Source organism: Gorilla gorilla, chromosome 11 (assembly GCF_029281585.2).
Source record: "Gorilla gorilla gorilla isolate KB3781 chromosome 11, NHGRI_mGorGor1-v2.1_pri, whole genome shotgun sequence".
Classification (NCBI taxonomy): Eukaryota; Metazoa; Chordata; class Mammalia; order Primates; family Hominidae; genus Gorilla; species Gorilla gorilla.
In genome coordinates, this window is record NC_073235.2 from 38,223,481 (window position 1) to 38,240,896 (window position 17,416).

At 40.3% G+C, this 17,416-nt stretch overlaps 1 protein-coding gene across 50 annotated transcripts in view; it reads left to right on the forward strand.

The window, feature by feature from the left end:
* Positions 1-17,416, forward strand: part of R3HDM1 (R3H domain containing 1) — a 194,255-nt gene that overhangs the window by 171,615 nt on the left and 5,224 nt on the right. For 48 of the 50 annotated variants that reach the window (XR_010129562.1, XM_019022125.4, XM_055380798.2 and 45 more), the window contains 3 exons: positions 6,813-6,916; positions 7,441-7,613; positions 12,934-13,078. Coding sequence is in view for 49 of the 50 variants with exons in the window: in XM_019022125.4 (XP_018877670.1) it covers positions 6,813-6,916; positions 7,441-7,613; positions 12,934-13,078 (422 nt within the window). In the remaining variant the exon portion in view is untranslated. The remainder of the gene's footprint in view (positions 1-6,812; positions 6,917-7,440; positions 7,614-12,933; positions 13,079-17,416) is intronic. The other 2 variants (XM_055380828.2, XM_055380836.2) reach the window with 1 other exon arrangement.

Here is a 17,416-nt window from a genome sequence, read left to right on the forward strand (position 1 = left end):
ATATACTATACAATTCACTTAACATGTACATGTCAGTAGCTTTTAGTGTATTTACAAATGTGTGCAACCATCACCGTGGTCAATTTTAAAACATTTTCATCACCCTCAGAAAGAAACCCTGAGGTGGAAGCAACTCAAGTGTCTATCAACAGGTGGATAAAGAAAATGTGGTATGTACATACAGTGGCTTGAGCCAGGAGTTTGAGATTGCAGTGAGCTGTGATTGCACCACTGCACTCCACCCTGGGCGACAGAGCAAGACGTTGTCTCAGGAAAAAAAAAAAAGGCTAGGCGCAGTGGCTCATGCTGGTAATCCCAGCACTTTGGGAGGCCAAGGTGGTTAGATGACCTGATGTCAGGAGTTTTGAGACCAGCCTGGCCAACATGGCAAAACCCCGTCTGTACTAAAAAATACAAAAAAATGGCCGGGTGTGGTGGCTCACACCTGTAATCCCAGCACTTTGGAAGGCCAAGGCTGGCAGATCACAAGGTCAGGAGATCGAGACCATCCTGGCTAACACGATGAAACCCCATCTCTACTAAAAATACAAAAAAAATTAGCCGGGCATGGTGGCGGGCACCTGTAGTCCCAGCTACAGCAGGAAAATGGCGTGAACCCAGGAGGGCAGAGCTTGCAGTAAGCCGAGGTCATGACACTGCACTCCAGCCTGGGCGACAGAGCAAGACTCCGTCTCAAAAAAAAAAAAAAAAAAAAAATCAAGCATGGTGGTGTGTGCCTGTAATCCCAGCTACTCGGGAGGCTGAGGCAGGAGAATCACTTGAACTTGGGAGGTGGAGGTTGCAGCGAGCCAAGATCGCACTCCAGCCTAGGTGACAGAGCAGGACTCCTGACTCAAAAAAAAGAAAAACATAGAGTAAAGAGATCTCAGTCTAGGAACAGACTTAAGAGGTGGCAAAAGAGAGCAGTATAGAATCAACTATACTAAAACTGAAATTATTGTTTAGCAGGTGTTTTCTATCACTTCATTGACCCACTAAAGTGCTGTCTCTAACAGATCTGCTAATACGCTGCTTGATGATGGCTGGTTCATCCTAATGCGCTGGTCAGAATATGCCCCATCTCAAGATCAGTCATTCTCCAGGAGCATCAGAGACATCTTTGTGGTGAATTGTGTTTATGATACCTACCCTCCAATTTCTCAAGCCAAAGGCATCTTTTCCATTAAATATATAATGTAGACTCTTTTTTAGGTTTCATGCAAATACTTGTTTAAGTACTTACAAAGTTCAGAGCTCCTTTTTAAGGAATATATTAGCCCTTCTTGCAGGTACTTCTGCATCCTACCTATTTATTAAATGGGAAATAATCCTCTTTGGGCAAGATTTCCAGCCCAGCTTCTAAGTTTCCTAGTAAAACATGAAGTATGTTTTATATGTGATACTGGAAGGCTGGATTTCTCTATAATTAACTGCATGCTGTAAATTTATTGTAGAATACAATTATGATATTCTGCAATCCAGCACCTGCCAGTGGCTTAACTGCTTGCTTTCCTTATCATCCTGGCAGTTATATAATCCCTGGACTCACCATTTTATCTTAGCTGCCAAGAAACACAAAGCTACATTCAGTGCTCTGTGAAAGCAACAATCTTAGGGCAGGCGTCCCCACTCCCTTTTTTTAATACTTCATTTTTTAGTCATTCAGTTTTTTTTTAATGGCTCACATTAGGGAATAGATGAGCTATAAATTAATGCTTCTATAAATATGAGCATTTAACCAGAAAGCCCAGATAAATCAGCTATTAGCATTTAAAGGAAAACCCAAAAAATGACACATTAAAGATTTTGACATTTATTTTCATTAATTGAGCATATAGTCAAATTCTGATTAATTGAAAGTTTATATTATACTAGGTATATATACCCTCGCCACAAAAAATATATATAAAATGGAAATCACTATGACTTTGAGAAAGCTTATGAGGCAGAAAGTTGGTGTTTTCTTCCAGAGACTATAAGCCTAGTTGAGCATCTGACCCGCAAATGAATTGGTTATTTATTCATTTATTTATTTATTTAGAGAGACAGAGTCTTGCTCTGTTGCCCAGGCTGGAGTGCAGTGGTGTGATCTCAGCTCACTGCAACCTCCGCCTCCTAGGCTCAAGCAGTTCTCCTGCCTCAGCCTCCTGAATAACTGGGATTACAGGCACCCACCACCACGCCCAGCTAATTTTTGTATTTTTAGTAGAAATGGGTTTCAGCATGCTGACCAGGCTGGTCTCGAATTCTTGACCTCAAGTGATCCAGCTGCCTCAGCCTCCCAGAGTGCTGGGATTACAGGCATGAGCCGCCACACCCGGCTGAACTGAAGGTTTATATTGCAGAATATCCGCATAAACATCTTCAAATGGCCATACTCTGACATCTGCTGAAGTTTTCTGAAGCAGATTCAAATTGTTTCATTGAAATTAACTTTCTACTATAACATTTAAAAGCTAAACTTTTCAGTTTTCCAAAAGCATTTTTAAAGTATTATTTATAATTACAAAATGCATGCATGCATGCTTTTTTTTTTTTTTTTTTTGAGACAGAGTCTCACTCTTTCGCCCAGGCCAGACTGCAGTGGTGCCATCTCGGCTCACTGCAACCTCTGCCTCCCAGGTTCAAGTGATTGTTCTGCCTCAGCCTCCCAAGTAGCTGGGACTACAGTCATGCACCACCACACCTAGCTAGTTTTTGTATTTTTAGCAGAGATAGGGTTTCAGGCTAGTCTCAAACTCCTGACCTCAAGTGAGCCGGCCTCCCCAGATGCTAGGATTACAGGCATGAGCCACCACACCCAGCCTCTTACAGAGTTTTAATGTAGCTGAAATCTTACTGTATATATTTCACTTATTGGTCATAGTAAAAATTTTTTCATCCTATTAAAAATTCATTAATGTAATTTAATGATCATACTCTTACATTTTGTGAATATACAATAATATATTTACCCTATTGCAGAACATTTAGGTCATATCTTTTTACTTTATTGAGCCATCTTGTAAGCAATTTTAATTACTCCCTTGGCATGAGTCCTTAGAAGGGAATTAGTAGGTTAAAGGATGTGACTGTTATTAAGGTCCATGGTACATTTTGCCAAAATCTTTGATTCACAGTCCCAATATGTACTGACTCTGCTTTACTGTTTTCACATTTCATAAATGGCAACATGTATTAATTTGGCTCTGTGATTATTAATGAAGTTGTACATTTTTATGTTTGGCTGTTTACACTTTGAATTATTTGGCCAAATCTTTCATCATAGTTTGGTAAGACAAGTGCTAATTGCATGTTTAAGTGCTAATTGCATGTTTGTTGATGAAAGAGCTGAAGTTCAAATAACATGTTCAGACTCATATAATGAATAACAAGTAGAGTTGGAACACAGCCCCGTGCTCCCTTCTGACACCCAAATACATGGTGCTTTGCCCTAGGTCAGGTATTAAATGTCAAAGGCATTAAAATAGCAATGTACTGTCACTTGAATTTGCAAGATCTAGTGAATATATCTTAATATCAAGCATTGATATTGCTTGATATTAAGCAGTGGTGGGCGCTTGTAGTTAGCTACTCGGGAGGCTGAGGCAGGAGGATCACTTGAGCCCAAGTGTTCAGTGCTTCAGTAACCTATGATAACACCACTGCATTCCAGCCTGAGGAATAGAGTGAGACCTTGTCTGTTTAAAATAAATAAATAAATAAATAAAATAAAATCACACTTTGATAAAGTAAGTTTCTAACTTTAAAAATACATTATATTTGTCATTTTTTTAATCATGGCTTCAATTCCAAAACATGGTAAGAATGAAGAAATAATTAACTGGAGAGAAGGGGAATTTCTCTGAATTACCCTATAATGTTAAAGGAATAAGATGAGCACTGTAAAAAAACTCAGAAGAAGGACCGGGCACAGTGGCTCACGCCTGCAATCCCAGCACTTTGGGAGGCCAAGGCTGGCAGATCACGAGGTCAGGAGATCGAGACCATCCTGGCTAACATGGTGAAACCCCGTCTCTACTAAAAATACAAAAAATTAGCCGGGCATGGTGGCGGGCACCTGTAGTCCCAGCTACTCGAGAGGCTGAGGCAGGAGAATGGTATGAACCCGGGAGGCGGAGCTTGCAGTGAGCCAAGATCGCGCCACTGCACTCCAGCCTGGGTGACAAAGGGAGACTCCATCTCGAAAAAAAAAAAAACTCAGAAGAAACCTGTGGGATATCCTATAATGTCTTTCATCAATCTCCAGTGATCTTGTAGAAGCATTTCACAGCAGTTTGTCTGGCTCTACCTTACGTAGAGAAGAGGCAGCTCCTACACAGGAAAAAAATATTGGTAATAATTTTTATTGCAGTGGCCTTAATACAGTTGAAAGTGGATATTTTGATTTTTTTTTTTTTAGTTTACATATTCATAGTTTTATGTCAGGACTTTTCAGGAAGTTTGGGGATAAATGGGATTATTTGAGATTGATGTTTCATTTTTCTGTTAAAGGGTAGGATATCAACTTTGAATGACTAGGCCTGGTGCTTTACTTTAAAAGTCATTCTTTCCCTCCTGTCTTCCAAAGGAGGAGAAACTTGTGAAATTACTACAGAACTGATTCATCTCTGGTATTATTATATATATTTGTATTTTTATTTTTATTATTATTTATATGTATTTGTATTTTTAAAGAGAGAGTGTAAATACTGACTTCTATGCTTTCTTTTTTCTAAAGTGTTTAAGTGATTTAAGAGGGTGTCTCATTGCCTAGTCTGTGTCCCTTGAATTATCTACATGTCTCTCAGAAGATTAGTAGAGGCCTGGAACTCATTTACATAATTCTAAAACTTGATTCTTACTCATTTACCTAACGGGTAATCTAGTGCTAGAAACCCACTAGAGTGGTAAAATGAAATCGCAGTTTGTAATTTAGTAGAGTATGGGCTATATTGCTTACTTCAGTGACCGACCTGAGTATTCCCTTCCCTTTGCAGGATGGCTTCCTTTCACCCACATGTCTCAGACCTTAGCGAACAAGATCAGAGTGAGGGGCATGGCTCAGGAGAGCTGTTCACATGGGTTAGAACAGAGCCTAAAAAACCTTCCACCTCTGGGGACCTTTCTGTTCTCCTCAATTTCGGCACATTTACAGACTTAAGCTGTATTATTTCCACAGGTAGCTAATACTTATATTACACATTACAACCATAAGTAACATAAATTTCAGAAAGTACTGTTTTCACTTATGATGCAAAATCACTTTCTATTAAATCCTCCCTTTATATCTCTTTCTTTTTCCCTTTTATTGAACCGCTCTGAGTTACTGCCCCTAAAAAGGCATAAAGCTTTACTAATTCTTATTAACTGTCAGCCTGAAAGACAGAATTAACTTTTTATTATGGAAATCTGTAAGCATATATAAATATAAACAGAAGTATACTGAACCTATATATGCCCATCACCAATTATGTAATTACTAATCTGTTTTCATATAAATCTCTGCCTCTTCTCCCTCCAATATTAGTTTGAAATAAATCCCAGGCATCATAGTATTTCATATCCATGAGTATTTCAGCATATGTATCCCCGAAGGATTTTTTAAATCCCACATAACTAATATCATTTTATATCTTAAAATATTGAGGTTAATTCATTAATTACATCAAATATCCGGTTAATATTTGTATTTCCTTCCACCCCGCAAATATTGCTTATGTTTTTACACATTTGTCTTAGAGTTTCCCATATTCTGGATTTTACCGATTGCATCATCATACTGTCATTTAACATGTCATCCTGTATTCTCTGTAATTCAGTAGTTTTGTATAAAGTTTAATGCAATTATACGAGACACAGGTGCAAAAAGTTATTCCAACTAAATTAAGAAATACTGTTTTTGTAAGACAGCTTTTTAAAATGACAAAGACAATAGAGTTTTAGATATAAATTATGGTTCTCAGTTACTCATGAATTCTCAGAATAGTATCATTCTGTGGTTTTTAACTATTATAAAAAAAAATTCTAGAAAAAACTTCAGAGATAATGTTATGACAAACCCCATATTAATTTGAGTCTGAAAGACTGCTCAGGCCAGGTGCAGTGGCTCACACCTGTAATTCCAGCATGTGGGGAAGCTGCGACAGGAGGATCACTTGAGGTCACGAGTTCAAGACCAGCCTGGCCAAAATGGCAAAACCCCATTCTACTAAAAATGCAAAAAGTAACCGGGTGTGGTGGCAGGCACCTGTAATCTCAGCTACTTGGGAGGCTGAGGCAGGAGAATTGCTTGAAGCCTGGAGGCAGAGGTTGCAGTGAACTGAGATCGTACCATCCTAGGTGACAGAGCAGAACTCCGTCTCAAAAAAAAAGACTAACTGTTCAAAAATACAGCAGTAACTTAATGGTTTCACACTAATAGCCTTTAATTTTTGTCAATATTTTGTTAACTATGTCAGAACATGTTCTGTTGTTTCCTCTATTCTTAGTAATTAGTCTCGCTCTGTCGCACAGGCTGGAGTGCAGTGGCGCAATCTCGGCTCACTGCAAGCTCTGCCTCCTGGGTTTACACCATTCTCCTGCCTCAGCCTCCTGAATAGCTGGGACTACAGGCACCTGCCACCACGCCGGCTAATTTTTTGTATTTTTAGTGGAGATGGGGTTTCACCGTATTAGCCAGGATGTTCTCGATCTCCTGACCTCGTGATCCGCTCGCCTTGACCTCCCAAAGTGCTGGGATTACAGGCGTGAGCACCGCACCCAGCCCATTCAAGAATCTTTATAGTCATCCTCCTCTCATTATGCTGTTTTTTTATTTGTTTTTTCCATAGCTCTTCAGTAGGTTACCTGCAACATCCAGGATCAGAACAAGTACAGTTTCCTCGAACCACTTCACCATGCAGTTCCCAGCAGCTTCAAGGCCACCAATGTACAGGTATAAAGAAATCAGTGAAAATAAGATAATGATTGGTTCATATGAGAAATAGTTCGATTGATTTCCTTAGGCATTTCTACAAAAAGGTTCTCAATTTGTGATGTGCTGAAATACACCCACAATATTGAGGGTGCTGTACTGAATCATAGTTAACATGTGCAGTCCACTTCTTCCTTTCCTTCTACTGCTGCTATCACAGTACTATCCTGATTCTCCTTTCTCAGAAGTATTGATACTCTCTAGGGTTATTTCCTATGCCTTCTGTCATTACTCTTCCAGCTGTTCCTGTTTACTCCAAATTACCTTTATGATAAGTGAGATGTTTAGGCCTACAGAGTCCATCTTAATGCCTGTTTAAACACACAATACTTGTAGTGTGATGCACTGGGGCTTCAACCTGGTTTTCTTAGTTAATAGTAAAGTTTTATTCAGAAATGTAAAATTACTACTGTTATCCTAGTGTTCAGAAACACCAGCTAGTTGCTGAAATATTCTGACTGTAGCATCCTAATTCTGATTTTCAGCTGGACCACCACCGCCACCTGGTGGGGGAATGGTGATGATGCAGCTCAGTTTACCAAACAATCCACAGTCTTGTGCCCACTCACCCCCGCAGTGGAAACAAAACAAATATTACTGTGATCACCAGAGAGGACAGAAGTGTGTAGAATTTAGCAGTGTAGACAGTATTGTCCAGGTAAGATGGTTTTGTTCATTATCATTTTGAAACGTTACATTTTTGTTACCTAAGATTGACTTATAAGGCTTGAATTTGAAATCCCGTCAGCCAGATTAATAAAAGAATTTGGGCCAGGCGCGGTGGCTCTCCCCTGTAATCCCAGCACTTTTTGGAAGGCTGAGGCACGGGGATCACCCAGTTTCAGACCAGCCTGACCAACATGGTGAAATCCCATCTCTACTAAAAATACAAAATCAGCTGGGTGTAGTGGCACATGCAAAAATACAAAATCAGCCGGGTATGGTGGTAGCATGCATCCCAGCTACTCAGGAGGCTGAGGCAGGAGAATCGCTTGAACCCAGGTGAGTGGAGGTTGTAGTGAGCCAAGATCGTGCCATTGCACTCCAGCCTGGGCAACAAGAGTGTAACTCTGTCTCAAAAAAAAAGAAGGAGGAAAAAAAGAATCAGTGTTTAAATATTATTTGCTAACTTCTGCGTATTCAAAAAAGTGTTTTTTAACTTAAAAAGATAAACTAGATCTAAAATTTGGTGAAGAAAAATAAGCATTTATCCTACCTTTCCCATATGACTATATATTAATGTAACCAAATAGTTGATAAGGGAATGTTCTCTGTAGAATAATCCAGTTAATAAATGCAGAAGCAATGGTAGAATTAGAAAATTGCCAGAAAATCATCAGCAGATCCTAAAAATATTAGATTAAAAAGTTTTGGTTGAGAAACTGCTCACTTAAAAAAAAAATTTTTGAGGGGTATTTTAAATGGATGAATTAGAGAGACAGCCCTGAATCCACTGATCAGTTGTAACATCACTAAAAGTGGGCCAGCCAAACATTATTTACCTCTTCATGTGGTATAGAAGGAAGTACACAGCATTACCTATGATATACTCTTACCGAAATTTGAATCTATTCAAGCCTCTAACCCTAGCTACTAGTTTATGGGAAATATAAGAAGAAACAAAAACAGATTACCTGATACCTGATACCAGTGGGACATTTTACTTGACAAATTGGCCCTGTTACTTTAATAGATGGCATTTTGAAATAGGAGCTTGGTCTGTTATACATTAAAAGAGACTCAAGAGGTATAATATCAGATATAATGTATGGATCTTATTTGGATATTGAATGATCAAAAGACATTTTTTAAGGCCAGGCACAGTGGCTTATGCCTGTAATCCCAGCACTTTGGGAAGCTAAGGCAGACTTGGAACGCAGGAGTTCGAGACCAGCCTGGGTAACATGGTGAAACCCTGTCTCTATAAAAAATACAAAAAATTAGTCGGCCATGGCAGTGTGCACCTGTAGTCCCAGCCACTCAGGAGGCTGAGGCAAGATTGCTTTAGCCCAGGAGTTCAAGGCTGCAGTGAGCTATGATCATGCCACTGCGCTGCCCCCTAGCAACAGAGGGAGACCCCAACTCTTTGAAAAAAAAAAAAAACCCAGGCACAGTGGCTCATGCCTATAATCCCAGCACTTTGGGAGGCCAAAGCGGGCAGATCACCTGAGGTCAGGAGTTTGAGACCAGCCTGGCCAACATGGAGAAACCCCGTCTCTACTAAAAATACAAAACTTAGCTGGACGTGGTGGCGGGCACCTGTAATCTCAGCTACTCAGGAAGCTGAGGCAGTAGAATCGCTTGAACCCGGGAGGCGGAGGTTGCAGTGATCTGAGATCGTGCCCTTGCATTCCAGCCTGGGTGACAGAGCGAGACTCTGTTTAAAATTAAAAAAAAAAAAAAAAAAAAGAGTTGTCCATTAGATATAAATGTTTGTATACTGAAATATTTACAAGTAAAATGCTGAGATTTGCTTTAAATACTTCAGGAAAAACAAAGCAAGGGCGATCACAGTTGAACCTGGATGATGGGTACATGGAATTTCATTATGCTTTTCTATCTATACTTTTATATACTTGAAATTTTATAGAATTAAAAGGTTTTATCTTTTGTTGAGACAAGGTTACCCTCTGACACCAGGCTGGACTGCATTTGCACAGTCACAGCTTACTGCAGCCTCAACCTCCTGGGCTCATCATTTAGAGACAGGGTCTGGCTCTGTTACCTAGGCTGGAGTGCAGTGGCATGTTCTGGGCCTACTGCAGCTTCCATCTCCTGGGCTCAAGCCGTCCTCGCACCTCAGCCACTTGAGTAGCTGAGACCGCATGCACACCACCATGCCCAACTAATTTTTTATTTTTATTTTTGGTAGAGATGGGGTATTGCCGTGTTGCCCAGGCTGGTCTCGAACTCCTAAGCTCAAGCAGTCCACCTGGCTCAGCCTCCCAAAGTGCTGGGATCATAGGCTTGAGCCGCTTTACCCAGCCAGGTTTTAACTTTTTTTAAAAGATACAGGTTGGGCATGGTGGCTTACGCCTGTAATCCCAGCACTTCCGGCCGGGCACGGTGGCTCACGCCTGTAATCCCAGCACTTTGGGAGGCCGAGGTGGGAGGATTACGAGATCAGGAGATCGAGACCATCCTGGTTAACATGGTGAAACCCCGTCTCTACTAAAAATACAAAAAATTAGCCGGGCGTGGTGGTGGGCGCCTGTAGTCCCAGCTACTTGGGAGGCTGAGGCAGGAGAATGGCGTGAACCTGGGAGGCGGAGCTTGCAGTGAACCAAGATCACCCCACTGCACTCCAGCCTGGGCAACAGAGCAAGACTCCATCTCAAAAAAAATACATAAAAATAAAAAAAAATCCCAGCACTTTGGGAGGCCAGGGAAAAAGGATCACTTGAGTCCAGGAGTTCAGGAGCAGCCTAGACAACATAATGAGATTCCATCTCTATAAAAAAATTAAAAATTAGCCAGGTGTGGTGGTATACACCTGTAGCTCTAGTTACTCAGGAGGCTGAACCAGGAGGATTGCTTGACCCTGAGTGGTAGAGGCTGCAGTGAGCTGTGATCACACTACTGTACTCCAGCCTAGGTGACAGAGTGAGACTCTGTCTCAAAAAAAAAAAAAAAAAAGGAGGGGGAACAAAGGTTATTACAGATCAGCTCACAAACTACCAATGGCCATTAAACATGAAAATATAAAACTACTTTTCATCTATATAATTGGGAAAATTCAGGAAGACCAATAATCTGCCGTAGTAATAGTTTGGCAAAGATCAAGTTGTAAGCTCTGGGACTCTCTTTGTGGTAGTGTAAATTGGTACAGCTCTTTGAAATGCACTTTGGAGACATTTTTCAAAATGTAGAATTTGATCCACAGATATGCTTCTGGAACTTTACCCAGTAAAAATTAAATAATAAGTGCAAAAATATGTGTACAATATTTCTTTTTTCCCTGTTGTAATATTGAAAAACTGTAAACAGTCTTGACATTCATCAGTGGGTAACTGATTATTACTGTGCCATTTAGGAAAATGCCCTTAAGTGTGTAATACTGAAAAGAATAAGATAAACCTACTATTGAAATGGTAGTTTGTAAATAACCAGTCTCCATTAAAAGGAACTAGGGCTCCTTAGAAAAATAACTGTTGCCAGAGTTGGTGCAGGGAAAGTACCAGATGGGTGTAGGCCATCTTGGCTGTGCCAGAAAGTAAGGAAGGGATGGAAGAAAAATAGGGACGTGTTGAAGAATACAGGATCAGGAGTGGAGGTTTGGGGCATAAAACAATGGTAGAAATGAATGATCATCCATAGAATAAAATAAGAATTCATGAGTCCATACTGATAAAAATCAATAAATGGAAAATGAAACTGTCTTACCTTAGTGTAATATAAAGTGATAAATGTAGAATTGTGAAATTAGAAGATCACCACCAAGAAAACCATCAGGCAAGAGTCACCACTAGAGGCTACAAAACTAGTGGGTGAAATTCTGAGGAAAAGCAGAATTTTTTTTTAAAGTATCTCCCTACAAGATACTTAAAACTACAAAGGAAAAAAATTGTAATTTACAGTGGAGAAACCTGATAGGCACCACGTTAACAAAGCAGTCGAAGTAAATATCACCAATACTGGGATGACAGATAGACGTCAGGTTCCTTCTGATGTGATCCATTGAGAAGGACACATTACTTCTCTGGTGTTCCTTTCCCAAATATATAACATGAACTTTTTAATGAGGAGACAGCAGACAAACCCAAATTGAGGGACAGTCTACAAAATAACTGATCTTCCAAAACAAATCTTCAGAAATGTCAAAGTCATGAAAGAAAGAAGAGACTGTGCTGTTCTGTTTCAGATTAAAGAAGATTAAAGGGCCATGACAACAAAATGCAGCCCTTGATTCTAGTCTGGATTCTGGACTTGAAGGGAAACATTTTTCTTATCTTTTGCTATAAGGGACATTAGTGGGACACTTGGCAAAATTTAAATTAACTGTAGATTAGATAATACTATTGTATTGTTAATTTTCTGGCTTTTATTATTCTACTTTGATTATATTATAAAAGTCCTTGTTGTTAGGAAATAGACACTAATTATTTTGGGTTAAAGGAATATCATGTGAAATTCACTTTCAAACAGTTCCAAAAAACACAGTGATATATATGTATATATATATGGGTGTACACACACACACACACACACACACACGCACAGAGAAAGCAGTGTAATAAAAGTTAAGATCATTTGGGAAATCTGGGAATTCTTTTACAATCTTAGGAACTATTCTCTAATGAAATTATTTAAATATGAAATGTTAGAGTATTTAATATGAAAAAAGAGTGAGTTCACTGTATGTATTCTCTCATGCAAAAGTATCGGCAATATTATTGCCAAGGTACAAAAGCAAGTTTCGAAAGTAGGATGTATAGTCTGTTCCCATTTTTGTGAAAAATGGATGTATGAATGCATGTGCATAGAAACAATCTGTTGGCCGGGTGCGATGGCTCACACCTGTAATTCCAGCACTTTGGGAGGCTGAGGCAGGCGGATCACAAGGTCAGGAGATCGAGAACATCCTGGCTAACACAGGGAAACCTCATCTCTACTAAAAATACAAAAAATTAGCTGGGCATGGTGGCGGGCGCCTGTAGTCCCAGCTACAGGCTGGGACTGAGGCAGGAGGCTCAGGAGGCTGAGGCGGGAGAATGGCGTGAACCTGGGAGGCAGAGCTTGCAGTGAGCTGTGATTGCGCCACTGCACTCCAGGCTGGGCAACAGAGTGAGACTCCGTCTCAAAAAAAAAAGAAAAAAAAGAAACCATCTGTCACCAGTGTTTATTTTGGGGAGTTGCAGATCACATGCTTCTATAATGTTTGAATTATTTTCTAACAAGTACATATATGTAATCAGGAAGAATAAAAAATAAGCCTGCCCAAAATGCTGACCCATTTTCTTGACGTATTGTAATTGCAGCACAGCCCTCAACTCAGTAGCCCCATTATTTCACCAGCTCAGTCGCCAGCACCAGCTCAGCTGTCCACCCTGAAAACTGTACGTCCCTCTGGACCACCACTTTCCATCATGCCCCAATTTTCTAGACCTTTTGTCCCCGGGCAAGGTAAGTGTACATGAAACTAGTCACAACCTCAGAGAATTTAAGACATCCATTCCCAGTCACTTGGTAATTTATCTTGGTAATATTGCCTTTCTATTTTCCATAGAGCTGCATCTTCACCTACACTCAGGCATGTCTATTTGTGACCATATACCCTCCTAACCTTAATGTATCATTGCTAATTAATAATTATTAATTCAGTAATTACTTATGTTTAGTAATTACATGATCACATTAAAATCACTTTAACTTATTCTTAGAATCCATTCCTCTATAGTAATAATACACACTTTTCTATATTTTTTCGGTATTTTAATTTCTACTTAGAGTAATATATATCAAAAGTTTATCCAGGCCGGGCGCAGTGGCTTACGCCTGTAATCCCAGCACTTTGGGAGGCCAATGCGGAAGGATCACTTGAGGCCACTCAAGACCCTGTCTCTAGAGAAACTACAAAAATCAGCCAGAAGTGGTGGCACATGACTGTAGTCACAGCTACTCAGGAGGCTGAAGCGGGAGGATCACTTCAGCCCAGGAATTTAAGACTGCAGTGAGCTCTGATTATGCCACTGCATTCCAGCATGGACAGCAGAGCAAGACTCTTGTCTCAAAAATAAAACAGAAAAAAGAGATTACCCAAAAATTTATTCAGCAATCATTTATTAAGGAAATGGCTATGCCCTTGGTGTATAAAGATGAATAAGGAGAAGTCCTCACCCTCACTAACCCTTAGTCTACTTGGGGGAGCAGATATGCAAGCAGATGATTATAAACTAATATGGAAACCATTTTATTTCCTAGAACTTATCCTAAGGATAATGCACACAAAGATTTATATACAGAAGAGTTTATCCTATAGCAAAAAAAATTTACAAACAACCTAACTCTGTACATCAATGAGGAATACTTAAATTATGGTATATTCATACAAGGAATATTATGTAGCTATCTGAAGAATCACTAAAAGGGCGCAATATTCAGGCTAGGTGCGGTGGCTCACACCTGTAATCCCAGCACTTTGGGAGGCCGAGGCAGGTGGATCACAAGGTTAGGAGTTCAAGACCAGCCTGGCCAAGACAGTGAAACCCTGTCTCTACTAAAACTACAAAAACGAGCTGGGCGTGGTGGCAGGCACCTATAATCCCAGCTACTCGGGAGGCTGAAGCAGGAGAATCACTTGAACCTGGGCGGCAGAGGCTGCAGTGAGCCAAGATCGTGCCACTGCATTCCAGCCTGGGCAACAGAGAGAGGCTCCGTCTCAAAAAAAAAAAAAAACGGGGAACAGTATTCACAATATGGTAAGTGATTTTGAAAAACAAGTTACACAGACATTTTGAAGTAGTATACAGATGTCTAATAAGCCCTTGAAAAGATATTTAACATCAGTCATTATAGAAATGAATATCAAGCCAGAATATCACTTCACACCCATTAGAATGGCTATAATCAAAAAGACGGACAACACCAAATGTTAGTAAAGAATGTTCTCACTTGCCAGGCATGGTGGCTCACGCCTGTAATCTCAGCACTTTGGGAGGCTGAGGTGGGTAGATCACTTGAGGTCAGGAGTTCGAGACCAACCTGGCCAACATAGTGAAACCCCATCTCTACTAAAAATACAAAAATTAGCCGGGCACAGTGGCACATGCCTATAATCCCAGCTACTTGGGAGGCTAAGACAGGAGAATTGCTTGAACCCGGGAGGCAGAGGTTGCAGTGAGCCAAGATCGCACCACTGCACTCCAGCCTGGGCGACAAGATTGACACTGCATCTCAAAAAAAAAAAGAAGAATGTTCTCCCTTGTAAGTGGGAGCTAAACATTGATGAACACTAAGAAGGAAACAATAGACACTTGGGCCTACTTGAGGGGAAAGGGTGAGGATTGAAAAATACCTATTGGGTACTATGCTTATTACCTGGGTGATAAAATAATAAGTACACCAAACCCCCACAACATGCAAAATCCACATGTGAGTATTTAAAAAATAATGTTGGTAAAGATACAGAGCTACTAAAATTCTCACACATTGGCGGTAAGAGTGTACAGTGATGAAACCGCTTTAGGAAAAGGTATGGCAGTTTCCTAAGACTTTAATCATTTACCATATAACCCAGCAATTCCACTCCTGGGGGAAAGAGAATTGAAAACATGTTCACATAGTCTTGTGTATGAACATCTATAGCAACCTTATTTTATAATAGCTCAAACTGGACATGACCAACATGTCCATCAACAGGAGACTGGATACCCAAACAAGTTGTGCTATATCCTTAAAAGGGTACTACGCAACAACAAAAGTGAACAAAGCAAGCTACTGACACACAACAACATGATGACTCTCCGGGTCACGATGTTAACCAAAAAATAAGATAAAAAGAGAATATATTCTATATGATTCTAATTATATGAAATCCAGCTGCAGACAAACTAATCTGTTATGTTAAAAATCAGATGGTAGTAGAGATGGGGTGTGGAACTGACTGGGAAGGGACTGGAGGGAACTCTTCCAGGGATGGAAATGTTCTTTAAGGGGGTGGGGGAACGGGGTATGGTTACACGGACTTTTACAGTTGTTAGAATTCATCAGATTGAACACTTAGAATGTTTATTTTATTGATTGTATTGTATGTTAATTATATCTCAATTTCCTTAAAAACTTACACACACACATATGCATGAGTCAGCCCACACATGTAGAAGACTGAAAAGATAGACACCAAAATGTTAGAATTGATGGAATTACCAGAGTGGGTTTTGTTGATGTTGGTTTGTTTGTTGTTGTTTGTTTTGAGACACTGTCTTACTCCATCGCCCAGGCTGCAGTGCAGTGGTGCACTTGTGGCTCACTACAGCCTTAACCTCCCCGGGCTCAGATGATCCTCCCACCTCAACCTCCTGAGTACCTGGGCTTACAGGCACACCACCACATCTGGCTAATTTTTGTATTTTCGGTAGAGACAGGGTTTCACCATGTTGCCCAGGCTAGTCTTGAACTCCTTGGCTCAAGCAGTCTCCCCACCTTGGCCTCCCAAAGTGCTGCGATTACAAATGTCAGCCACTACACCCAGCACCGGGGTGGTTTTTATTTTCTCCTTCGTAATTCTCTATCTCCAAATTTTCTACAAAACAAATTCTTATTAAATTTAGAAAAAAGGCTAGGCGCAGTGGCTCACACCTGTAATCCCAGCCCTTTGGGAGGCTGAGGTGGGTGGATCAGGAGGTCAGGAGTTTGAGACCAGCCTGAAACATGGTCAAACCCCGTCTCCATTAAAAATACAAAAAAAAATTAGCCGGGCATGGTGGCGGGTGCCTGTAATCCCAGCTACTCAGGAGGCTGAGGCAGGAGAATCGCTTGAACCCGGGAGGCAGAGGTTGCAGTGAGCCAAGATTGTGCCACTGCACTCCAGCCTGGGCTACAGAGCAAGACTCCATCGCTAAATAAATAAATAAATAAATAAATAAATAAATAAATAAATTTAGAAATTGCATATTTTAAAAAAATAAATTGAAACAGTATGCGTCATACAGTCTGGTATGAATGCCGCAGGAGGAACACCTAGCCCAGCCTATTAGGAGGGGTCTTTGTACTGCTGACTATAATCTTATCTCCATATTTGAAAAAATTAGCTGGACATGGTGGTGGGCACCTGTAATCCCAGATAGGAAGCTGAGGCAGGAGAATCGCTTGAACCTGGGAGGCAGAGGTTGCAGTGAGCAGAGATGGTGCCACTGCACTCCAGCCTGTGTGACAGAGCAAGACTCTGTCTCAAAAATTAAAAAAAAAAAAGGAGTTATCCATTAGATATAAATGTTTGTATACTGAAATATTTACAAGTAAAATGCTGAGATTTGCTTTAAATACTTCAGGAAAAACAGCAGGGGTGATCACAGTTGAACCTGGATGATAGGTACATTATGCTTTTCTATCTATACTTTTATATACTTGAAATTTTGTAGAATTAAAAGGTTTTATCTTTTGTTGAAAAATCTTAGGTGGCTTTATCTAGGGGATTCCAGAATTTTTAAGCAATGTTCTCTGTATTCTGTTAATGCTAAGTTTTTGAGCCTCATTAAATTTTTAAAATTTCATTATTGTAGCACTCAACTCTGACTTCTTTACAACTATTTTCTTTTCTTTTTTTTTTTTTTTTTTTGTTTCGAGACGGAGTGTCGCCCTGTTGCCCAGGCTGGAGTGCAATGGCATAATCTTGGCTCACTGCAACCTCCACCTCCAGAGTTCAAGCTATTCTCCTGCCTCAGCCTCCCAAGTAGCTGGGATTACAGGCATGTGCCATACGCCCGGCTAATTTTTTGTGTTTTTAGGAGAGACGGGGTTTCA